The following is a 25,820-nucleotide window of genomic DNA, read 5'->3' on the forward strand; positions in this document are numbered from 1 at the left end:
CTTCAAAAAAAAAAAAACAACAACTTTTTTGCTGTTACTAAGTACTAAGGGTCAATACTAAGGTTGTATGACCGCATGTAAATTATATAATATTTTAGAAATGCAACTAATCATTAAAGGCAGAATAAGTAGGCTGTATAGACTCGTCACTTATGACGTGTGGCTGTGTCTGTATCTGCAGAGACCCTGCCCTCTACCTGTATTTTCTTTGTTTCTTATTGGTTTGCTGTGTTCAGGACGTTTCTGGGCGTCAACCTTTGCACAGTGGGTGAGTAGCCCCCAGCTCTGTGAGGTCGGGACTCGTAACATAGGTTGCAGCTTATATTGCTGTCTCCATCCCTCTCCTCTGATTTCTGTCTGTGTCATGGATGCATCTCCAGCGCTGGCACAGCACTAACATTAAGTGTGGAGATAGGTCTGGTTATGCAAGACTCTCTTGCAGAGAGCTGGGGGGGAGGGGCCAACTTTGAATGGTGCGTTTACAGACAAATCGGAAAAATACTATTTATTCTGCCTTTAACTATGATGCCAGCAATACTGATAACAACTTATATAAAAGTCCAAACATTGGCATATTTCTTTCAAGTACCTGCATCATCTTTCAGCCATGTGTCAATTGGTCCACCACTTTGGTCCAGGCTGAAATATCTCAACAACTATTGAATTAATTGCAATAACATTTTGTACATGGTCATATATTTATGGTCCCCAGAGGATGAATCCTAATGATTCCTTTTCTGCTAGCACCATCATCAGGTCAAATTTTTCACTTATCCTGTGAAATATTTCAGCATCGACAGATGGACTGGCACAAAATTTTGTACAGACATTCATCGTTCCCAGAGGATAAAAACTAATGACTTTGGTGATCCCGACTTTTCCTCTAGCACCAACATCAGGTTCACATTTGTGATTTTTAGTGAGATGTCTCAACAACTATTGGATGGCTTGCCATGAAATTTGGTACAGACATTCACGTTCCCTCCAGGATGAATTGTAATGTGTTTCTCCGTTTTTTTTATCTAGCACCACCATCAGGTAAAAATTTAATGTAGACTGTATAGTCTTGTTAAAATAGTTGATTTCTCATGTATAAATGAAACCGTTTAGTTAGAATAAAATGAAACAAACTAAGGAGGAAATAAGACACCTGAACACATGAACAAAAAATGTAATCACATTTATGGAAGACTCAAATGTAGTCTTTGTTGGAAGGATAATAGTCATTTAGTGGCCACATCAAGTCAAACATTGACCAAGCATTAGATCAGTTCAATTATGCAAATAGTTGTTTTTTTGCCAGCATTTGAATCAAGGCTGAATATTAACAGTTTTCAAGCCAATTAATACTGATGTAGTCAGTAAATATTTATACACACAGTAATGTAGTAGTAGGTTCAAAGTGAAAATACAAAAGTAAGAAAGAAAATGCAGCAACCATAGCTGGTCCAAAAGTGCACACATCATTACTAGTTTTTCCCAACTGGCATAGCCACAAAACAGTTTTGAGAGTCTGAGTCACGTTAGACTGTGGACTTCAAACTAAGTCAAACTTGGTTTATCATACCTCTGAGGCAGGTTCATTCTCTTGTTAACCAAACACATAATAAATATGTGGCAGCTGTGTCCCCAAACACTTATTACACACAGGAGCAAAATAAGTTAGTTTTGCTGTTTTAAATGAATAGTATTCCCCTCAACAAGTGTAGTGGTTTCTAAATTATGTTAAAGGCTTTTGTCTCAGCATTATTAATGTGAACGTTTCTCCTCAAGCCCTCTTATATTTTTATAAATCCAAACATAATTTTGTTTTCAACATAACGCTAAACAGCAAAGAGATGGGAAGAAAAACTTCACAACTTCTGCTACTATTAGATTCAGTCTTTGTTTGCGGAATGCTCTCAGAGGCGGAGCTGCTCTGTGTCGTCCTTCACGGGGGGAATCTCATCAGTGGACCCATGAGCGCCTTCTCTCGTCTGTCCCAGAGCAGACGCGATGACGTCGATTGCTAAAGAGGCGGTGGCCTCCACGGCTTCACGGTTGGCACCTAGCATAGGGTTTACTTCTACCAGGTCCATGGCCGACAGCAGGCCTGAGAATCAACACATTAACAAGTTAGACACAAAAACCTGACAAAGGACTGAGAAAATAAGGTATCTGTTAAAGCAGTATGAAGCTGTCTATATAGGATGTCGTGACCATATTTGTAGTCATCTGTACCTGTGTTATGTATTTCCTCTGTGATGTAGATCCCCTCCCTGTAGGTCAAACCTCCGTTCACTGGCGTTCCTGTGGCTGGAGCCAGAGACGGGTCGAATGCATCAATGTCAAAGCTCAGGTGGATCGGTCGCTTTTGTCTGTTCAAGAAGGTGAGAACGTTTAAATACGAATTCAAGGTTCACATCAACTCAGACATGGGCAATCATTTGGTTTTATCAAATAATCAAAACAAATATGGATTTTTAGTAAACATTAAGTATATTAACCCTTAAAAATAATCATACAATCATGTTAAAATGTTTAACAGTAAGTGAATATCATCATCTGTAAAAGATACCTTGCCAGAAGATGGTCAAGAGTGACTTCCATGACCCTTTGGATGCCTAGTCTGTCGATATCCCTCATGGTGAAGTACTGGATACCCAGGTTCTTCAGGATGTGGCTGTAATAAAATCAAAAACATCAGGAACTATTTTCACAGTGCTTTCATGTTGCTAAATTAACCTTTATTTATTTATTCGGGGAAGTTTCACTGAGAGGAAGCCTCTCTTTTGCAGGAACGCCCCGATCACCTTTGCACAGTTACACACATTCACAGCTGGAAGCTGCCCAGTACAACCACAGTCTGATCTGAGCAGCTCCACTGGAGTGGTTGGGGTTAAGGGCCTTGCTCAAGGGCTAACCCTCACCCCTTGAACCGATGACCACTTTTAGGCCACCACTGCCTAAATTAAGTTCACAGTAGCCACATATGGTGAAAGTTTCAAAAGTGACAATATGTACTTACTGCTCTCCGGGGTCAATGTCCCGCAGCCCGATGTACACCAGGTCCCGCGAGGAGAGGAATGGCTTCGTCCAGGAGAACCCTGGGATACCTTGCATCTGTGGTGGACAGACAGAGATAATGTAATATAGAATGTGTATGTATGTAGGGACAGAAAAAACGTCCACCTTTGGGTGATATTTACGGAGGGCTAATTTTTGTGTGTGTTTGTTGTTGTCATCATACTAATTTTGGCCACAAGAGGCTGAGGTGCACCGCTGCCCCATGTTCTCAATAGGACTAAAAGCATTCACGTTTCCATAGGAGGACGTTCTCTTTCTACTGGTTGTTAGAAATTGATGGGGATTCCTAGACGACTTGATGCACCTTTTCGTAACGTTTAGTCTCTGAATCAATAAAATGACAATCTCACGCAACTTATAACTTTATTAGTTTTACATTGAAACTGATGAAGTTGATCACACTGCACTTCAAAACATCAAGGTCAAATTGATTGATTGATTTGATTCAGATGTCAGTGCACGTTGAAAATTTTGTTGCTTGTATTAACTAGTGTTCTTTGCTAAAATACCGTCAAGTTCTGTGAGCACTTGTCTACTGCTGCAAAGTGCCTGAAATGCAAGAGTTCCTGTCTACATTTTGTTTTAGTGAAGCCTAATATTTCTCCTCACCTTGTCTTGCAGCTCTTTGAGCATGAATGCCACAGGCTGGCCGTGGAGGTTTCCTGATGGAGAAGTCATGGGCGTATTTACATCTGCATGAGCATCAACCCAGATGAGACACAGGTCAGGACACTGCTGGACATGGCCTCCCACTGATCCAATAGCAAGGCTATGAAAAGAGGACAGTCTTATAAATACAGTATCTGGTGTTTATAACGTATCCTTGCAAGGGAGTCGTAGCATTAACACATGGTGAAGTAGTATACAGTAACCTTTGAACACCTAAATACTGTACTAGTTGTACTGCCAGATTTCAGGGCAGGTGAAGTTCACATTATTACATTCTGTATTCTGTACATTCCATACTATTAGATAATTACCTGTGATCACCTCCAAGCATGACAAGGGTGTGTCCAGCACCAACAGCTCTGCTCACTGCGCCAGCCAGCATCTTATTTGCTGCACCCACAGTGCGAGGGGACTTTACATTCATGTAGGGTTCGTCCTTCTCAAGGTTGTGGAAGTTGAGGTCGCCAAAGTCGTGGACAGAGGAGTCTGAGGAACCCAACAACAAGACGCTGCCATCAATTCAAGCACTTATTGCTTTTAAGGCATTTAGTTGAGTCACTCTCTTGGTGAAGTTTACAGGGATTGATTGAGCAAGGGTTTAGAGTTTTACACCTTTTGCCCCGTTGTCTGTTTTGAAGAAACATTTGTGCTTTGAAGACTGCAGATGCCAGTTTCAGTTGAAAAACCTACATAATCTGTAGCTTTTATAGCTTGATTTAACACATCTGTCTACCTTGCAGTCTGAGGAGGCTGAGTCATTCAGTGCCAGTGGAACATTAAGTGACAGAGCACTTTCCTGTCTTCCCATTTCCCACATCAGCTCAGGTTTCAGTCACTGCAGTTGGCCCTATGCTAGGTGGCTGTGGAAGTAAAGACTGGAAAATTTCCACTTAGTAAACAAGTGATGTGATCCACCAAATTGGGGGTTCAACTGGCAATGTGAGCCATGATGGAAGTGTAGTGTTACTCTGCTGATCTAAGGGGAACCAATGTGATTCATTGCCATTCGTAGACAGGAATAGCCCTTGTCTTGGTGCAATCGTGAGCATCTAATGCAGGACAATTCAAAAAGTCTGTTACAGCAGCAACAGGCTGCAAGTTCTGCTTCTGTGAAATGCAAGATTATAGCTTCTAACTGTACTGTAGTTAAATCTAAGTGATTATTGTTTTGATTATATGTATGATGGGGTTTTTTTATTAAGAGAGTGTACAAACTGACACCAACTCTGAGAGTGTAAAGATTGCGAGATGACATGGTATTTAGTTCAGTTAGGGTTTGGTTTCATGCGCTGGGGCCTAGCTAGTGACATGGCAGCTGTATCTTCTTTCACTCCTGCCAAACTGACATCAGGCCACCAGGAAGATGACTCCTTGCCAACTCATTGCCTTCAGCTTCAACAGACTAAGGACATTTCTCAAACCTCTGATTTAAAGGTTTTTTAAAAATTAGAACATTTTATATGAAACCCTATAATTGGTGCATAAAAAAATATTTAGCATAGATTTTAAGATTTTGAACACTGGAAACACATTTTCAATCTGTGTTCTGTTTACTGTATTCTGAACCAAGTTTAAATATGTGGAACATAACTGTAAATATGTTTTAACACAAGGTGCTTTTATCTTAGAGAATATTTGCTTCCATTTGACTGCTGTAAAATAAATGTCTAGTCAAGTGAAGTCAGTTTTATTTATATAGCCCAATATCACAATTTGCCTCAAGGTGCTTTACAATCTGTACTGCATACAACACTTAGACCATCGATTTAAATGAGGAAAAACATTTCTTATAACTGCATGCATTAATAACTGTGTCTTCTGCCAGAAGAATAAAAGTATGTCGCAACTGTAGAAGTACTTCTGTGTGAGGATGGGGAGGGCTGTGCCTCTTGCACAACATCTGATGTTTACAGCTGATGAGCAGATGTCTGGGACCAGACATGCTAGGATTACCTGGCAAATGCTGTATGTCTCGGGGCTGTTTAATTGGCTACAACACAGGAACAGGTAGTCCTGCCCTTGACACACCTAGGTTATATATTGTGTGAAGACTTGCATAAAGGACTAACAGTCTGTGGAACTCTGGTATATTGATAGTAGATGTATACTTAGTCTGTGATATGCTCTATAGTGAGTGTATTTATAGCAACCTTTTCATACATAGGGTAGCCTAGTTTTAATCTTCTGCGGAGTCAACAGGCACCCCTAGCTTGAGACTCTTGTTGAGCCATCCAGTATATAATGACCTCCTCATATGTTATGGTATTTTTCCTTTTCTTATTGTATAATTTTTTAATACTATTTTTGTAAAAATAATCCTGCCTACAGTAGACTACTAGGTGTATGATGATTATTGTTTCGACAACACTTTGGGCTCACTTGTAAGGGGCATTTGTCATTATCTTAATCAAATATAAAACAGTCATTATTAATAATTACTATAAATCATAATGCAAATTATTCATTTAAAGCCCTTCTTTATTGTACCACATGGTATTTTGTATCTGCTGTATTCAAAAGAGACTTATCTGTGTCTGGACCACAGATGGACTCTATAGTGAATTTATCATACTAAGTGGTATTTTTTTAAAGCATCTTTACATTACTCCTGTCGTGACTGTTGCTGTATGTCATTCCTCTACCTCAGATCTGCTTTGTTATGCAGGCGTGGAATTTCAAACACAATGCAACCTCACTGACCTGAGCGCTGACATTAAGAAGGGATTCTTCCCCCCTGCAGGCTGTGGGCGTCTCCGTTGACACCAAACAAAAAGAGTTGTTGTTACAGTGAGGCTGAGTCTTTCTGCAGTGACGACATAAGTGGAAATAAATGACCCATCCGTTTCCTGCGCCCTTCCGAGCATGTGCTGAGGGACGAGAGTGACAAACCACACATGTGGCATCACGAATGAAAAAACAGAAACCACCTTGCATGGTGCAGAGTTACCACAACGTCCTCTAATGTGCCTGCATTGTCTCACAGAGCGACCCTGGTGTACTTTGCGGTATCCTTGCTCTTATATGGCGTCGCGTTAGTAGCTGTTCCCGCGGCTCTATCATGAGTTAGTAGTCGCCATTACTTCATCATTATATTTCGACAGGGATTTACCTCATTATACGATTTCAGCGAGGCCAATCTTATATTGTGTCTGGTTTGGTTTTATTCTGCTAACAAACTGGCCTACTTGCAAAAAATATACACAAAACAATAAACAGACATGTTTGTAGAGTAAACTTTATTGTCCCCGAGGGGAAATGTGTCCAGGACACACAGTGCTTGTACTTCTCAGTGGAGATTATGCAATGTATCCTATTTAAGTTTTAAGGCAGACGGATGATTTACCGGAGTGATTTTATTTAGACTAAAGCAGAGATCTCTAACGCATGTGTGCTGGAATAACCTCTCCAAGGCTACATGTCGGATGTTTATATGTAGGCCCTTACTGTCTCCGGTGATGTAACAGGCTGGCTGATCACCGGAGGTAGAAGTTAAAATTGTCTTAATGCTGCCCGGGCGAGCCTACACGTTACACGCATCCACTGTTACATAAGGCAGCGGGCTGCTCCATTATTATCCCTTCTTCCGTCACTTACCTAAACTGGAGAGCCTCTCGATGAGCCCCGCATCTCTGATGACTTTGGGTCCGTGCTCCACGCCTCTTCTTTTCTGTCAGAAAATAAACCCAAAGGATGAAGTTAAGTCAGGGCTGAAGATGTTGGCCTTGAGATAAAAAAGAAAAGTCACGTTCTTTGACTTATTATTTATTCACTGATCTACTACTATTTTTTTCAGGAGCATAAAGGGAACTACAACGTCTCGTTACACAACCCTGTGTTGTGAAATGATCAATAAATCTATCTTGTATCTTTAAAAGCCTTTCTTTACCTGTCCTCTTGAAAACGGAGCGCCCAGCACAGCCACGGACTGAGCTCTGTTCTGTTGGCAAGTGTGACTGAGTTGAGTTCGGAGAAGACGGAACAGAGGTCCTCTCAAAGCCATTTTTCTTTTCCAAAAACCAGAATCGACCCAGCCCAAATCAAACCGACCCCGTCGCCGACCAAAAAGTCTGATGAGAGCTCTGTGGCGCTGGTGGATGCTGAATGTGGCCGCGTTGGTGCAAGGGGCCGGTCTTTTGGCTCCTATATCGATGCCTCCTTAATATTCATGAGCTGGTGAATAGGAGGACTAAGGTGGATGGTAGAGATCACGCCCTAATTTATTCATAAAAGCTAAATGAGTGTTTTGAGTATTTCTAAATTATCAGCAATACTAAGCGTTCATAACGTGTTATAAACTTTTATTACTATCAGTAGCCTATATATGGCGTCTGACGTCAGGTTGAGTGACACACCTTCGGAGTAGCCAATAGCAAATGGCGAAATAAGTGGGTTCGCTCTGCGGGCGTGGCCTGCGAACTGATGTGGGCCAAGTGCCGTTTTGCAATGTTTGCTGTGAAGCTTATGCTGCGGTCTCATCTAGGTGGAAATTTCCAAAGACGCAACCAAGCTTGTTTACAGTATAGCATTTGGCCTGGCTGTTTGTCCACACCAGTCCCAGAGGTCCCGAATAAAACATATCAGATTTCAGGTCAAGATGAAAACACATAACCATCTTTCCATCTAACAGGTCCTGATCCTGATCCTAGGGTCCTGGTGCCAGAGGTTAAAGAAGTAGGCCTATTCAAAAAGTAGTTGCTATACCACACTGTAAAAAACAAACAAACTCCATTACAAGTAAAAGTGTTACATTCAAAATATTAATTAAGAGTAGGCCTGCTGAAGTGTTAGGCTATCAGCTAAATGCACTTAAAGACAGTAAAAGTACTAATTATGCAGGAAAATGATACATTTTTATACATTGGATTATTATTACTGATGCACTAATGTGTGAGTAGGGCTTTACCGTTTATCTGGTCGAGGTCAAGCTAAGTTGAACTACTTTAGAAACTGTTGGGTAACAGTGCAATTTATTTATAATCTCATATGTTTTGTATGTAATCTTAATCTGCAAAGTAACTTCTAACTATAGAGCAAAGTAGCACAGAACGGAAACACTCATCTAGAGGCTATTATACGTATGTGCAGTAGTTGCTAAATGTAGGCTACTTTATTACATTTACGTTTAGTATTATTATTTACATTACGTTAGCTGCAGTAAGACAGAATACATGTGCGTCAATGAGAGGGACCCAGGTGGAACGGTGAGGTTACAGGGAGCAGAGGTGAAGAAGGTGCAGGACTTTAAGTACTTAGGGTCAACGGTTCAGAGCAATGGAGACTGTGGAAAAGAGGTGAAGAGGCGAGTGCAAGCAGGTTGGAACGGGTGGAGAAAAGTGTCAGGTGTGTTGTGTGATAAAAGAGTATCAGCAAGAATGAAAGGAAAGGTGTTCAAGACGGTGGTGAGACCAGCGATGTTGTACAGCTTAGAGACAGTGGCACTGAAGAAAAGACAAGAGGCAGAGCTGGAGGTAGCAGAGCTTAAGATGTTGAGGTTCTCTTTGGGAGTGACGAGGACGGACAGGATCAGGAATGAGTACATCAGAGGGACAGCTCATGTTAGATGTTTTGGAGATAAAGTCAGAGAGGCCAGATTGAGGTGGTTTGGACATGTGCAGAGGAGAGACTGTGAATATATTGGTAGAAGGATGCTGAGGTTGGAGCTGCCAGGCAGGAGGTCTAGAGGAAGACCAAAGAGGAGATTTATGGATGTAGTGAGAGAGGACATGAAGTTAATTGGTGTGAGTGAAGAGGATGCAGAGGACAGGGTTAGATGGAGGCACATGATTCGCTGTGGCGACCCCTGAAAGGGAACAGCCGAAAGGAAAAGGAAGAAGACTAATGTGCCAGTAGGGCTTTACCATTTATCTGGTCGAGGTCAAGCTAAATTGAACTACTTTAGAAACTGTTGGGTAACAGTGCAATTTATTTATAATCTCATATGTTTTGTATGTAATCTTAATCTACAAAGTAACTTCTAACTATAGAGCAAAGTAGCACAGAACGGAAACACTCATCTAGAGGCTATTATACGTATGTGCAGTAGTTGCTAAATGTAGGCTACTTTATTACATTTACGTTGAGTATTATTATTTACATTACGTTTGGTATGGTTTTATTCTGCCATAAAACAATATATAGCCTATAGCGTTCTTGCAAAAAACATCCTACACTGTAGACAACTAAAAACACAGATACAAGTCTAAAACAGAGGAACACAGGTCCATTGTATATGTATGTGCAAAGACTAAACTAACATGGAATAAAACAGATTTTTAACACACTTTAAAAGAACAGCTGATTGTTGTGAACACAGTCTGTTGTCACTTAGCAGTTCTAGAACCTAAACTGAACTCAGTGGTTGCTGAGCGACACCCAGCTGACGTAATCAGCCTATATTTCTGCGGCGTGACGCAGCCAATGGCTCGAAAACTCACGTTTGAACCACTCTGTGGTTTGAACACATCAGGGGGGTAAAGGACCGCTCTCTCTAGAAATAAAGAAAAGCATTTTGCGCCACCAAGCGGTTTGAAAATGGAGAATACAGAGAATTTAATATGGATATGAGAATTTTCATGCCCTGAATTCAACCTGTCAGGCAAAACTTTTTTCCCCAGGATGTGTACAAATTTCACCCTCCTTACGGATTCAGTCCAACCAAGGTCCTCCACATTACTATTTGATACCAGGAGTTGCAGTCTGGAGTTATAGCATTATTTTGCAAAATAGCCTCACAGACTGTGTACTAACCTGCAACATCTACTCATACTTCGGTTATAGGTGGCTTAAGACCACAGAGTTGCAGCTTTTTTTTTGCATCCGTTTATTGACCATTTCCAAGGCATGTTGTGCATTTTAATACCTTCTAGCCCGCCATTACTTCTACACTATAGACCTAGAAAGATTTGAAACTTTGAGTTGATCTAATTTAGAAAAATATATTATTGGCTGTTACATTATTGTTACATGTAAAGGGATAAGGTGACTCTTTTGAAGTCTGTACTGCTGTACAATGCAAAAATAATGTGACTTAGACCAAATCAAACCAGACATGATGTTTAGTGTAGGGCTGCAACTAATGATCATTTTCATTCTCAATTTATCTGTCCATTATTTTTCCAATGATTCAGTTAATAATCTAAAAAATGGCAGAAAAGTGTTTGTTTTTAGATCCCAAGGTAACATATTCAAATTGCATGATTTGTCTGACCAACAGTACAAAATCCAAATATGATTTAATGTATAATAATTGTTTGGCAGTTTTGCTTGGTAAATGACGATTAATCATTGCCAAAATTTGTGTCTGTTTTCTGCTGATCAGTGAATCAATTAATCAACCTTCTGTTTCAGCACTGGTCAGATATTAGTCTCTGCAAGTTGAATTTTATACCATATCAAAATAAATGGAAATCACTGCCACCCCTGGCTCCTCTTGTCTACATGTCAAAGTGCAAAGTGTCTTTGAGCAAGACACTGCTCCCCCCTCCACACATATGAAGGAGAAATGTAAAACATTTAAGGGGGGGAAACAAAAACTATACAGTATGTCACTTTGGATAAAAGCATCTGCCAAAGGAAGCTGTATTCTAAAGTAATCTAACCTTTGCGTTTCTTTGAGTTTTGTCTTTTTTAAGCCAAATTATGCGAATACAATCAGCCTTCTGGAATCCTTGACAATTTGTTTTGATCTGAATAAATTTATTCAGATTAATTTAAGTATTTTCCAACAATATGTTTCACTCTAATAGAAAAGGGATTAAGGATACAGAAAAGATGGCTATCCTTTAGAAGTCCCTCGGGATATCTTGTCCACCTTAAGTGCCACAATTTTGGTAATTTGGTAATTTTCATTTGCTCACAGCACCTGTTATGAGCAAGTCACAAACGGGATAAAGAACTGCCAATCCTGGTGAAGCAGGCCAGAAGATCTACCTTGGAGGGGAAGTGAGGGCAAAAAGGCGCCTTAGATTAGGCGCGAGTGCCTGTCTGAGAGACTGAATTTAGGGCAAAGCCTAACCCGATTCTGGAATCCCATGATCCTTTTCGAAAAGAATAGGTCCCAGTTATTTGTATCCATAGGGGTTCTTGTAGCGCACCGGTGACAATTTTAACGCTAATCTTTAGCGACACATTTTTCTGTTTACCGTATTTAATGGGCTTTTATTTGGATAACCCATAGTATTATTAGACACTGGTTTTTATTTTAGACTTGACTACAGGTGAGTGAATCCGTACATGACCGCTGCAGCTAATGTGAACTAGCTAGCAAGGCCACAGTATGTGTTAGCTAGCTTGAGCTAATTAGCTAGTTATCGTTAAACGTGGAAGATGCCCACTTTTCGATTCAGCAGGTATCCCACCTGTTTAGTTCGCAACGTTAGCAGTCAGTTGCGCTATCCGTGTTAAAAATGTAATACTATGATGAACTTGACATTACCCAGCTTAACCCTGAACAACGTCAACAATGTTTTCTTCGTCTTCAGTTGAACATCCTCTCTCCTTCGGTTCCTGTTTATTTCAGGATGTCTTACCCTCCTCCGCTCAACCGACAGCAGATTGGCATCCCGCAGTTACCTCCCAGGATCCCACCTCCTCAGTATGGGGGATTTGCCCCGGCTGTCCCGCCAGGTAACGCTATTTAATAGCTGTGTGGTCACATCAGCAGTAACAGCTGTGTGTTTGTAAATCAGGCTCTGGGTCCCTTGTCTGATTTTTTTGTGTAAACACTCTTAAGACCCAAAGGGCACAATTGCATTTTGCAGTGTCAAGAGTCTCTGTTTGTTCTCTTGCATGTCAACAACTCAGGCCAGTGGAAGAGCACACGCAAGGTGACATTGTGTCTGTAACAAAGCTGTAGCTACTGGACTCAAATTTTGATTTGATGTCAGACTGACACACCCATTAACAATAGAAAATATATATATGAAAATGATCAAACATTGGGTTTCCGTTGTTGAAGCGAGAAACAAAAACATAAACCCATAAAGGTTAGTGATCTGTACCTGGAAATGGTAATGGAGAATTATAGAGAGATACCTATAAATATAATAATTATAAGTAACATTAAACACTCAGAGGATTAAGTTATCATGTCTCAAATTATACTTAGTACATGAACAAATAGCAAGACAGTTGCCAGTATTTGTTTGGTAAACCTTGACGATTATTCCCTTTGTACATGCACAACAATATCATATTGTCTGTGGTTGTGTGTAATTGTATGCCTCAGTACATGCTATACTTGATTATTGTATTTTGTTTCTATTTTCAGGTACTCCCATGATCCCGGTTCACATGGGTGTAGTGACCCCCACACCCACAGTGAGTTAGAAACATGAGTTCTTACTGCATGCCAATTGAAGCATCGGCTGTTCTGCATGACCTGCTATTAAAAACATAATCCTTACACATTAACATTTTAGCTCAGTTCATGCAGTTTGTTTTTGACAAGTTTGCTGCTCAACCGAGGCAGTTTAACTGACCCTTACACGTACTATTATTTGTAATATTATTATTATTATTATAATTAGATTCTTGTAATATTAGCATTTAGCATTATTATGGCTCTGGATGAAATGTAATCTGATGTTGCAGGTTCTTGTCCCGACCACCATTGCTGTAGCACAGAAGCCGATGGCTCCAAAGAAGGAGCCTGGCAACATCAGAGCCAAGGACATAGAGGACAACGGTGGCCCCACCACCACTGTATTTGTAGGGAACATCTCTGAAAAGGCATCTGACATGTTGGTCAGACAGCTTTTAGCGGTGAGTTGACCGAGCGTACCCACTCTGCCTGTTGTTATTCAGCAAATGTTCAAATGAAATTCAAGCTATAAATATTGCAGTGGACTGGAATGGTAAAATAATAGGTAGCAACTGTGAACTGCTTAGGTTAAGAGTTGCAGGTGACCGACATTTATTGCAGTTTGTACAAACTTAAACCTCCAACACATGATCAAGGTGTAAGCAGCACCTTGTATCGTATCAACCCAGTTTTACAGGAAAAACACTTGCACAATGCCTACATCACAGATTTTGATCAAAACTGGTCATGGCTCGTCTCAGGTATCCACTGACAAAAATCCCCAGGAGCTAATGTCTCAGGGATACATAAGTACTGTTGCGCTAACTTTCTTATCAGTGATTAATTGATCATTCAATTGATTAAACTTTAGCATCTGTAATGTGAAATTAAATAATTGTTTTTTCTGTTTTCTTTCCATGTAGAAATGTGGTATTGTTCTGAGCTGGAAAAGGGTCCAAGGTGCGTCTGGGAAACTTCAAGGTAAAAGCAAAAAAGGCACAACACATTTAAACCATCTTCTCTTGATGTGAGTGCGTGTTACTATGTATGCATAGTCCAGAGACTCCAGATACTACATTAGAGAGTCACTGTAATCCTATTAAAAAGTATTCGCCCCACTGTACTTTTTACAGCTTTGAATCACAGTGGATATATTTTGGCTTTTTTGGCACTCATTTACAGAAAGTGACTCTTTGAAATTGAATGCAAAATCCAAATTCCATATTTTTTCACTAACTTTCTTTCTGCTCTCAAATCCTGGAAGCTTTTGGGTTCTGTGAATATAAGGAGCCTGAATCCACACTGCGAGCCCTCAGACTTCTGCACGAGTTGCTCTTGGGTGATAAGAAGCTGTTGGTCAAAGTAGATGCCAAGACCAAGGCCCAGCTAGACGAGTGGAAGGCCAAGAAGAGGAGTGCCAATGGGGTATGCTGTTCATCTGCTGAGTAAAAGTTAAATCCCTGTCACGTTGATAATTTTGTTAAATTTGGGTTTATAAGTTTGTTTCTCTCATTTTTACACCTTTTTAACGTATAGGGAGCCAGTGGTGGGTCAAAGAACGGGGACGAAGATGAGGAGGAGGTTCTTGATGAAGAAACCCTGCGTCGGGACCAGGTTGTGAAGGGGGCAATAGACATCCTCATCCGAGAGTATGCAAGTGAGCTTAATGCTCCCTCACAGGACCCTGACAGTCAACCTCGCAACAAGAAGCGGAAAGAGAAGAAAGAGGAGGTATTGTTTGCATAATGTAGATGTTCTGTGATTTGTTGCTTATTTGTAGTAACTGCTGAGTACTTAGTGTGTTTTTTTCCCCTGCCTTTCTCTCTTGTGTAAGGAGGATATCAATGCCATGGAGATGGAGGATGACAAGAGAGACTTGATTTCCAGAGAGATCAGTAAATTCCGCGACACACACAAGGTAATGTATCAAACTGCTGTTGTTACTCTGTAATTTAGGTTTTGGAGAAGAAATCCTCCACATTTGTAATTAGAAATTCCTCAACAGCAAATGGAGCTGCAATTAACATAATCTATGGAGGTAATCCCTCTATAAGACTGTTCTGTTACTGTCAACTATAGTATGGAGGTAATCTGTTAATATATAGATTAGTCAGTGAAATTCAAACGTTAAAGGGATAGAAAGTATTAGATGTTGATTCAAAGATTTTATACTAACTATTAAAGGCTAAAAGTATTCAGAGACTACATCAACCACTCATGATGGCTTCATACTATCAGTCAGTATTTCCAAATTGAACAAGAGTTACTATTATTCATAATACTGATTTGAGTCTAAAAGTTTCAGCTCTGCACAAACTAAAGTCATCACACAGAGTGCATGGACACAATGTTAAATTCCATCTAAAGCTAATCTATTGATTAAACCCCACCAATGTGGTAGAGTTCATTTGGTGACTAGAGCAAGATGAATCTCACAATCTCAGCTTTGGAAAAAGTTGCGAGGATAGGATGTAAGTATGATCTTTCATTTCTTCTTTACTGATGTTGGGCGCTCCCTTCTGGAGGGTTTGCAGAGGGGCAACTGGCTCTCAGTTTACTTCCATTATTTTTATTTACATGTGGTCTTGGGGAAACAAAGTGCCACTGGTGCTGGAACTGGGATGTACAAATTGCTAGTGATGTATAAATGTAGCCTGTTGTACTTGCACTCAGACAAGTTTTAGAAGGCCAGGCAGCTCAGTGAACCTCTGCAGGTCCTTAGATGATAAATGATGTGTTTGAAGAACACACAGACTGAATGAGCCTAACCACTGCAGTAGTTTGAACTGCAGCCTGTAGTATTACTAAAGCAGGGAGCGCCTCTCCACAGCACTCTGTGGTCTGAAGACATACAAGGTAAGTCCTTGTATTTGTTTTTTCTCTCATTTTGTTTTCAAACACTTATTTACTTTTTCTTTCTTCTTTTCTGTGTCTTATTGACTCCACCCCCACCCCTTTAGTTAACCAATGAGAAGACAAAGAAATAAATTACATATACAAGTGTATTTGTGAATCACATTGATATTATTTGTGTTTGAGTGAGGAGGACAAAGCTTCAGGGGCAAAATAATGTAAACACCTCATGGAACCGGACTTTACCTCTGAAGTTGTAACTTAATCACAATTTCAAACACTGCTACTGCTACCCACTGAGGTGGGTTATATTAGGATGAACAACAATTAGCAGCATGCTACTGTATTAAAAAAAGGTCCTGCCATCACAGTTTGATATGTGACTTTTGGAAGAAGTAACAGACAACTAACAGAGCTCAAAAGAGGCCAAAACATATGTACCAAAACTGCAGATGCCAAAAATGAATAAAGAAAATCACATACGTCAGGGTGACCAGTCTTAAAAAAACACGATACATGCCAAACAAAAGAGAAACTTGGAACTTCAAACTTAATAACAGGGATATGTCAGACAGAGAGTATAAAATATGAGGTAGGAGGTTGACAACTGTTAATTTGCATGCAACTTAATATAGCCCACCTCTGTGACTTGTGTTGAAATGGTGATTTAGTTGTTTTCAAGTAGTATGTTATAAACTACCCACAAAATCAGCCTTTTTCTGTGAATGGAATTTTAGAACAAGAGGTAAGTTCTAGGAAGAGAAAAAAGTTAGAAAACAGTCAATACAATGAGAGCCAGATAGTTAACTGACAACTTGTAAGGTACTGTGAATTGCCCAGATGTTTTAAAGCCCTCACTCCGGATTACAAATGCACATTTGTATCAAGTCTAGGTAAATTACAATGTAGATTACATATAGCTTGTGTAGAACAGGTAGATCAGACCTCTTCCTTCTTATTTTTGTTCACTTAACAGCTGTCAGACCCACATTTCCAACAGGGTTTTTTATTGTAAAAAAATGTACAGACATTTGTTAAATCAGTTAGAAAACAGTTTGAACTGTGGGCATGACTCCGTTGAGGTTTTTTATACCATTTATTGGGTTGGAGAGGCCAAACAGACACCAGAAGACAACCTACGGGTAAGACTGCTTCACTAATTTCCTTGTGTCAAAATGGAATACAGTATCTTATTTCAAGACATGAATTTAAAAAGAAGTTGTTATTGATGTTATTTATGTGGATGAACTGTAATTAGATAAACTGCTTCACAGGTATCGTTTGGACATTTTTCCTGATTATTTTGACTTTACACTTGACCTGCTTTTCCTCCAACACGTAGCCTGTGTAGGGCCAGAGAAGCGCTGAAACCGTAGTTCATCACCTGTAAGTTGCACACCAATAGCTCCAAAACAGTCTGTAGAAAATGCCATGATTTTTATGTCAACCACGTAGAAAGTGGACAAATGGTCAATATTTAGTTTTTATTTAGATATTTATTACATTCCAGATAAGCTAGCATAAATATATTATTAATCACTACTGGAAATTTGCAAACCACAAGGTGCAGTTTTTGCCCAGAGGGAATTCATTTTGCAAGAGGTATCTGGTGCTGTTCGGAATCGCTGGTGTCTACAAGCATGTCTGGTCACCTTTTTCTTTGATGAAAAAAAAAATCAGCATAATTAGTAGTATCATTCCTCCCATTCCACAACTTTCAAGTATTTTATGCTGTAAGAAAATGTTAAAGATCTGTGTCCATTTGTACAATTATATACTATTTACCACAGAAGATTACAGTGTAAATGTAAAACAAAAAACTTCTGCGATACAACGTACTCCTAGTTCCCGGGTCTGTCACTCTGCTGTATACAGAACTCCCACACTGTTGCAGGGGAGCACTTGCATTGCAGTCTGGCACTGCTCCCCTGCATCTCAGATGACTGTGTAGAAAACACATGGGAGCTGATTATGTAATTCACTTAGTTGGGCCATTTGCCACGTTAAGCTTCGGCTTGTTTTAATCCATTTGGCACCCATAGGTAAGACCAAACCAGGGCATTCTATGGTGGTGAGCTTAAGTGTATAGTTAGAACTTAATGAACTTGTTGACCTAATGGTTCAAAGCTGATTTGGCACTCGGTGAGTATTTTTATCTTAAGTGCTTTATGTTACCACACGTGTGTTTGTTGCATGATTAGCCCCTTTTCGAATGAAACCTTTGAACCCCAAGAAATCATGCAAAGCTGGGTGCATAACGCATTACGTTAATGTGTATTGAGACTTAAGATATTACAAGGTCAGTCATTACCACTTACACCATATTTACATGTTGATGCTGTGGTATAACTAAACTCTATCAAACATTATGCATTTTTAACCTACAGTATCTCTTGCATCAGGTCAAATCTATTACTTTTCATCATTTGCCCACATGGATTTGGAAAGTGGGCGGATATGGATTTGACCAATACATATTTGCTTACAGCTGAATTTTTATTGGAATGTCCTCTTACATCAGAGCATAATCTCAGATCACCAAGTAACTGCAGAGGACAAGTTGACCTGTTACATATGTGAAAAAAAATCATTTAATACTAGCCTATGTGATAAAGGGGAGGGCTGAATACTGGAGCTGGGGCAGGAAATGATCTATGCACAACACTTTGATGTAACAAAAATACAATAATGTATATGTTTAGAGCTAAAAAGTGCTGATAAAATACCAGAAAGGTTTTACTGGTAAATGGTTTTCACTTTCTCTCCTGCCGTAACTCCTTCCTTAAGGCACAGATTACCTTAAATTTATAGGTGTTTTCAAGATTGACCTGCAATTTATGGTTTTAAGTAAGTGTGTCCTGAATTGAGCTGTATCTACATTAAACCTGCTCAAGCAGCGGACCACTCTTCCTGGAGGGAAACATCAGGAATAAGAGGACTTCCTCACTTGCAGCAGCCAGCCTCTCCAAGGCAATGATTCATGGCAGTATGTGAGCATGTCTGGCCCAGGGAGTCAAAATAATTTTCAGTATCGTGCGGATAACCTGTGTATTTATGTATTTTAGTATGATCTTTTTTTTAAAATTGAGAATCTAGTAACACATGTTTTCCCTTTTCTTCCTGTTGGACTCCTGCAGAAACTGGAGGAAGAAAAAGGAAAGAAAGAAAAGGAGCGACTGGAGATCGAGAGGGAAAGGAGAGAGAGAGACAAAGAGCGGGAGCGCGAGAGGGAGCGCCGCGACCGCGAGAAAGAGAAGGAAAGGGAGCGGGAGAGGGACAAGGAGCGGGAAAGAGACCGAGATCGTGACCGTGAACGGGAGAGAGATCGCGAACGGGAGAGGACTAAGGAGCGAGAGAGGGAGAGGGAGAGGAGTCGAGACGTCAGTGAAGATCGCAGCAGATCGAGGTCAGTGGGAGGCCAGTGATGTCATACTTGATGCTCAGTTGCCCTTTTTAATGCAAGTCAACGCACATGACATGACGCACATAAAATATGTTAAAATGTCACAACAGCTACACACTAGTATGATTTTGATTAAAAAGTATGATGTGTGTTTCTACATATTGGTCCAAGGTGAGCCTGCATCTTTTGCACAGTATTGGTACTTTAGTGTAGCAAATTAGTATCCTATTTATGTATTCATCTATTTTCGTAGCTGATGTGGACATCGATAGGTCTGGAACAAGGCTAATAAATCAGTCACTGTTTATTATATATATATATATATATATATATATATATATATTTTACCATTTGAATTGGCAGTTTATTAGGTGCATCTAGCTATAATTCAATTAAATTTTATTTATATAGCGCCAATTCATAATAGAAGTTATCTCATTGCGCTTTTCCTATAGAGCAGGTCTAGACCATACTCTTTATAATATTAATTACAGAGACCAGAGAGGCACAAAACTACGGGAGAGAGAAGATGTTGAGTTAGTAACATGCAGTAATGGGATAAAAGGGTTAGAGAGGAGAAAGAGGCGCATCATGTGAAGTCTCCTGGCAGTCTAGGCCTATAGCAGCATAACTAAGGGATAGTTCAGGACTCACCCAAGCCAGCCCTAATTATAAGCTTTATCAAAGAGGAAAGTCTTTAGCCTACTCTTAAATGTGGAGATGGTGTCTGCCTCCCGAACCCAAACTGGGACCTGATTCCAAAGAAGAGGAGCTTGATAACTGATAACTATATCCAATGTAATCCAGTACAGCAGCTGTGCAAATTAGTCCTGCCTTTATGAAGCTTATAAAGCGACCCTGTTGACATAAATGGGGGGGTGCAAAACATTAGGAACACCTTTCACTATAATATAATACAATTCCACAGAACCATACAGCCTCCAGAATGACCGTTGAACCAGTTCAACCGACTTACCCCTGACGCAGTCTCGCCTTTTTTTGGTATGATTGAAAGCTACTAAATGGGTGCATTAGATGCAGAAAAAAACTGTAATTCAGTGTATAGGAAAACAAGTTTTCTGGCTTATGCAAATATAATGAAACTACTGTAGTAAAATGCAGATCTGCTTTTGGCAGTTGGTGCTGGCTAATGCCAAATCAACAAGACTGACGACAAGTGAAATAAGTGCTTGACTTTTTTGTTACATTCTTTACCTTTTTTCTTCTCATTTCAACTTCAAGATAATTAAATTAGTCTAACACCAGTAACCCATTGTCTTCTGCAGAGAGAGGACTAGAGAAGATAAAAAACGAGACCGTGAAGAAGATGAGGAGGATGTGTACGAACGGAGGAGACTTGAGAGGAGGCTTAGAGACAAGGAGGCGGCTTACCAAGAGGTCCATATATTATCTCTCGTCATTTTAATTTTGATTGATTAAACATACTTAAATATTTCCACAGAAATTAATGTAATGACTCTCATTGGTTTATGTCTGACTCATTGATGGTTGAATTATTTGTCTCTGTCTTCATAAAGCGCCTGAAAAACTGGGAGATCCGGGAGAGGAAGAAGGCTCGTGACTACAGCAAAGAAACGGAGAGGGACGACGAGAGGCGTCGTGAAATGGTATACATGAATGCGTACCACAGCAGATCAAATTGTAAATTTAGACACTTTAAAATGTCATACAGTTCACTAATTGTTGCTCTGTGTTTTAAATTCAGATGAAAGAAGCCAAAAGACTGAAAGAATTCCTTGAAGATTATGACGACGACAGAGATGACCCAAAATACTACAGGTGATTATCTTAATGCACATTTAGAAGTACGAGGTACACTACTTTTGCTTGTGTTTTGCATTTGTCATTACTTGACTTCTCGTTTTCACCCTCAGGGGCAGCGCTTTGCAGAAGCGACTTCGTGACCGAGAAAAAGAAACAGAATTGGATGAGCGAGACCGGAAGAGGGAGAAGGAGGAGCTGGAGGAGATCAGACAGAGGCTTCTGGCTGAAGGTCACCCTGACCCTGATGCTGAGCTGCAGAGGGTGAGTCAGTCTTGCCGTGTATGTGCACTTCAATTCAGACACTTGCAATGTAAGGAAATGTCCTCTCACTGCTCTGACACACACACAAAGTTCACAGAGCAGAGTCTTCTGTCAATAAAACAGTTAAAAGTCTATAAATCAATCAGTTTCCACTGCTAAACATTTGACTATTTATTAAATTCAGACTTATTCGCAAAGCTCCGCTCTGTTTGTGTGTGAGGACAGGCCTCCCCTCTCTTCTTGCTGCGCTGTCAGTCTGCTCCGACACAGACACACAGAAAACCCCCCAAAAAAGAACTGATGCAGTATCCTCTATGATACATAAGAAAGCTATGTATGGCATGGTTTCAAAATAAGGTCAGAGGTAAGAGAGAACTCTTGATAACTGGCCTGCTGCATGTATACATGACTTTACAGTATTCGTGTATTACTACAGTGCATGTCAACACTTTCTGTGATTTCTGGCGTAACCTGGTTTCTCCAAGTAACCTGGAACTGTGGAAGATTTTGGTCTTTTATCTGTCTTTCTGTGTGTTTGTGTGATTATTTTTTGTTTTGTAGGAATTTAGGCACATATAGTAAATATAGTAAACTCCAATTTTTCCGTTGAAGAGTTTTCAGTTTCCTTTTTGGTGTCCAATCTGTAATGATGTTAGCGCATCTGTTATTAAAATGCCACCAGTCACTAAATATTGATTCCTGACACATATAAATGAGTGTGTGGGAATACCTGAATGTGAGGGCATTGTTCATGTGTCATGTCTGTGTGTTGTGTAGATGGAGGAGGAGGCAGAGCGCAGACGACAGCCTCCTCTGAAGCTTGAACCCGAGGAGGACGTGAACCAGGAGAAGTCTCACAAGGATCGGGATCGGGAGAAGAGAGGGTCAGGAAGGCCTGCAGAGCCGATGCCGCGAGCCCCACAGCAGCATTCGGACGATGATGACGTGGAAGGGGAGGAGGATGACTACCATGATGGTGAGGACTCACAAGAGGCCAAGCCGCAACTCAAACCCATCATGCGGCCAATCACTACTGCTCCCTCAGTGTCCTCTGCCAGTGGGAACGCAACTCCAAACACACCTGGCAACGAATCTCCCTGCGGCATCATCATTCCAGGCGAGAACACTCCTGAGGTGCAACCTCCAGAGGAACACCGGCCCAAGATTGGTCTCAGTCTCAAACTGGGTGAGTACAGTAGCAAACTAAGGACACAGAGGGGTCTATTTCTTTAGCATTACTCCTTTGTGCCAAAACGGGTGTTTCTCTTCTCCAGGTGCCACCAACAGTCCCAGCCAGCTCAACGTTGGAAAGCGAAAGAAGCTGACGACAGTGGAAAGTGTTTTCAACAAGTTTGATGATGAGGAAGCTGATGAGCAGCCTCGCAAAAGGAAACTGGTTCCACTGGACTATGGTGATGACGACAAGAGTCTGGGGCTGGATGGGGCAGAAATTTCAGGGGCCAAAGGCAGCATCAACACAGAGGAGAAACGCAAGCACATAAAGAGCCTTATTGAGAAGATCCCCACAGCCAGGCCTGAGCTCTTCTCCTACCCTCTGGACTGGGCTATGGTTGACTCGGTAAAGAGCTTCTGGCTGTTTGATTTCCAACAATTTTATTAGCTGTATGCATTTTATAATGTTCAAAAAGTCAAAGAGAGTGTAGTAATATAATATTCTGTCCTGTTGCAGTAGGGAGTTCCTCAGCTACATTTACATTTTCTGATTGTTCTTTCTGTAGACTCTGATGGATCGTCGCATTAGACCATGGATCAATAAAAAGATTATTGAATACATCGGCGAGGAGGAACCCACGCTGGTCGATTTTGTCTGTTCAAAGGTTCGTGTTTATTTCTCTTAATTGTATTATAATTTAAAATGCTAGTTCCCATGGAAAATATGAAAGCTTCTGAATATGTTTATTAGTAATAGTCATTGATTTTTATTTATTTATTTATTATTTGTGTGTGTTTAAATTTGTTGCGTTGCACTGTTGCTCATTTTAACTGAATGTTTTTTCTTTTCTCCCCAGGTGATGGCACACAGCACCCCTCAGGGTATTCTTGATGATGTTGCTATGGTAAGTTGAAACTGGTTCTGGATCACAAAGCTGAAGCCTATCTGCATTTTTTATGGAGGTCACCAGTTATTTTAACCTGATATGATCACTTGTTGAGCTTAATTTCAATTCATTCAATACTTCTCCTTATTTGGTGGCATATGGTTGATTTATACTAAAAACACACTGACAAAATATAATAACACAATATAACACATCACAAATAGCCAAGATGTGTACTGATAAATGAGTTTCTGTTATTTTACCGTCTGACTTTGGGCTGTATAAAAATGTGCTCAAGTGCATCAACTCAAGCTGCCCTTTGGGGGGTGTCCAGAACCATGACAGTAGCAAAAGTAAGGCATGCCTGGCTGGTCAGTTTGCAAAAGTGCATACTGTGAACTCAGATTCAAACCTGGCCTAATGCGTTTTATCTCTTCAAGATTTCTTGTCAAATCCTATATTTTAAGAATAAAGGTCTTGACTCTAATCAGTTTTCAGTGTCTTCAGTGGCAAGTTCATGGCTGAGACTTCACACCTGATAGTATATGTTCGATACGCAATACTAGCAGCATGGCTCTAGGGATGGCAATGTTGGTCTGGCAGTCGGTCAGTCCACCACTTTGATTCAGCCTGAAATATCTCAACGATTGGATGGATTGCCATGAAATTTTGTCATTAGTCGTGACATTCATGGTCCCCAGATGATGGATCCTAATGACTTTGGTGATCCCCCTCACTTTTCATCTGTTTCAACTTTTGAAATTTGGTACAGACATTCATGTCACCCTCAGGATGAAGTGTAATCACTCTGGTGATCTCTTTAACTTACCCTCTAGCGCCATCATTAGGTCAAAATTTGTATTAGTAGGATATTTAGATTTATGACCAAAGACCTGCAAAACTAATGACATTCCCAATACCTTCAGCTGTACTTTGTGTTTAGTGCTAATTAGCAAGTGTTAGCATGCTAACATGCTAAACCAAGATGGTGAACATGGTTAACATTATACCAGCTTAACATCAGTAAATGTTATCATTGTGAGCATGTTAGCATGCTGATATTAGCTTTAGCTCAAAGTACCACTGTCACAGTCGCTAACATGGCTGTAGGCTCTTAGTCATTTACTATTATGTAAGGTGAACCTCAGCCTTCTACATTGTTATTAGATAACAGATTTATTGGAACTCTAAAAACAATGCAACAGTCATTTTAGAGTTGGTCCTAAGTAATCCATGTAACTTTCATGTAACAAGTCAGATTTATTGAGCTGTTTGACATGAAGTTTGCCTAACCAACCTGTTTGTGTTTAGGTTCTCGATGAAGAAGCAGAAGTCTTCATAGTAAAAATGTGGAGGCTGTTGATATACGAAACAGAGGCAAAGAAGATCGGACTGGTGAAATAAAGATCACATGTGTCTCTGACTTAATTAGCAGTTCTGCAACCTACAGTTTTCTGGCCCAGCAGACTGTAAACATGTGTCTAAACACCCCTCTATTCCATCAGCAAGGAGCTGCTGCCTTGTATGTGTGTGTGTTGGAAAGGAAAGTCTGTGAACAGAAAGCGTTTGCACAAACATACTGCATGATAAAACTTTGGTTGTATTTTTTCCTTTGTTGATGCTGAGGCAAAAGACAGATGCATTTCACCCATCTGTTCTCCAATATGTTGGACACATTCTGCTTTAATTTACTGTTGTCATGTTGAGGCACTGCTCCATTGTGTGAACTAATAAATATGCTTTTTTTTAGAAAATATTGTTTGTCTTTCTTTAATGTGTTGTCTAAATATTTTATTTGTCTTCACTTGGCTGGTTTTAAATGCAGTTATACTTGTATTCCTCCTCACTTTTATTTGTTAGTATGTTCTCCAAAATAGGTGGTTTTCTTTTTGCTTTGTAATTACAGTATCACAAAACTTCCTCTCAAGTGATCAAACTTCCATATTCAGATGTGATTAGCACAGCCTCTCACACACAATTGTTCTCCCCACAGGTACCTTAATTAATTGGAACAACAGGGACATTCTGTACCAAAACAAATGTAAAAACTCCTTTTGAGTTTTACTGAATTTTTGTTGAAAATTATAACAAATATTTTCATTCTTGCCAAATAACACATTGATAAATATTAATTTACTAAAAAAGCATTTGTTTTATTATATTTAAAAATTACTTGATGCACTACATAGATTCTATTATGACCTCATAAATATACTAAAACAGTATATTAATTTTTGTCATTGAATATTTGTTAACTTTTTAAAATGTATATATAATAGTAATGTTATAATTTAAAGTTAAACATAGCTGATATAAGTTTTTTTTAGATTTAAATTTGCCAGTGTTTAGACCACTAAAAGTTAAAAATACATAAATTACCAAAAATAACAATTTAGCAATTTTCCAAACAAGAAGTAGAGAA

General features: G+C 39.9%; 2 protein-coding genes across 4 annotated transcripts; one reads left to right on the forward strand and one right to left on the reverse strand.

Annotated features, from left to right (window-relative positions):
- Positions 1-1,165: 1,165 nt before the first annotated feature.
- arg2 (arginase 2) lies at positions 1,166-7,977 on the reverse strand. The gene is made up of 8 exons (XM_044167479.1): positions 7,622-7,977; positions 7,330-7,402; positions 4,047-4,221; positions 3,676-3,835; positions 3,008-3,102; positions 2,558-2,662; positions 2,221-2,357; positions 1,166-2,092 (listed from the first exon to the last, which is right to left on the reverse strand). Exons 1-8 carry the CDS (start codon positions 7,733-7,735, stop codon positions 1,902-1,904), a joined length of 1,050 nt encoding a protein of 349 aa, XP_044023414.1. The 5' UTR covers positions 7,736-7,977; the 3' UTR covers positions 1,166-1,901.
- Positions 7,978-11,660: 3,683 nt separating this feature from the next.
- On the forward strand, positions 11,661-25,152 carry rbm25a (RNA binding motif protein 25a). Of its 3 annotated transcripts, none has more exons than XM_044167477.1 (18): positions 11,661-11,951; positions 12,216-12,360; positions 13,004-13,053; positions 13,327-13,497; positions 13,960-14,017; positions 14,301-14,461; positions 14,573-14,767; positions 14,871-14,954; positions 19,027-19,295; positions 20,579-20,690; positions 20,831-20,920; positions 21,019-21,092; positions 21,188-21,338; positions 22,116-22,524; positions 22,613-22,917; positions 23,078-23,176; positions 23,369-23,416; positions 24,710-25,152. In XM_044167477.1, the coding sequence occupies exons 2-18, from the start codon at positions 12,255-12,257 to the stop codon at positions 24,800-24,802; spliced, it is 2,475 nt and encodes an 824-aa protein (XP_044023412.1). In that variant the 5' UTR covers positions 11,661-11,951; positions 12,216-12,254; the 3' UTR covers positions 24,803-25,152. The 3 variants fall into 3 exon arrangements, with proteins under 3 accessions (XP_044023412.1, XP_044023411.1, XP_044023413.1); XM_044167476.1 differs by having other exon boundaries at positions 11,662-11,951; positions 12,254-12,360; XM_044167478.1 differs by having other exon boundaries at positions 11,662-11,951; positions 12,254-12,360; positions 14,874-14,954.
- The last annotated feature ends 668 nt before the right edge of the window (positions 25,153-25,820 follow it).

This window comes from Siniperca chuatsi, linkage group LG15 (assembly GCF_020085105.1).
Source record: "Siniperca chuatsi isolate FFG_IHB_CAS linkage group LG15, ASM2008510v1, whole genome shotgun sequence".
NCBI lineage: Eukaryota > Metazoa > Chordata > Actinopteri > Centrarchiformes > Sinipercidae > Siniperca > Siniperca chuatsi.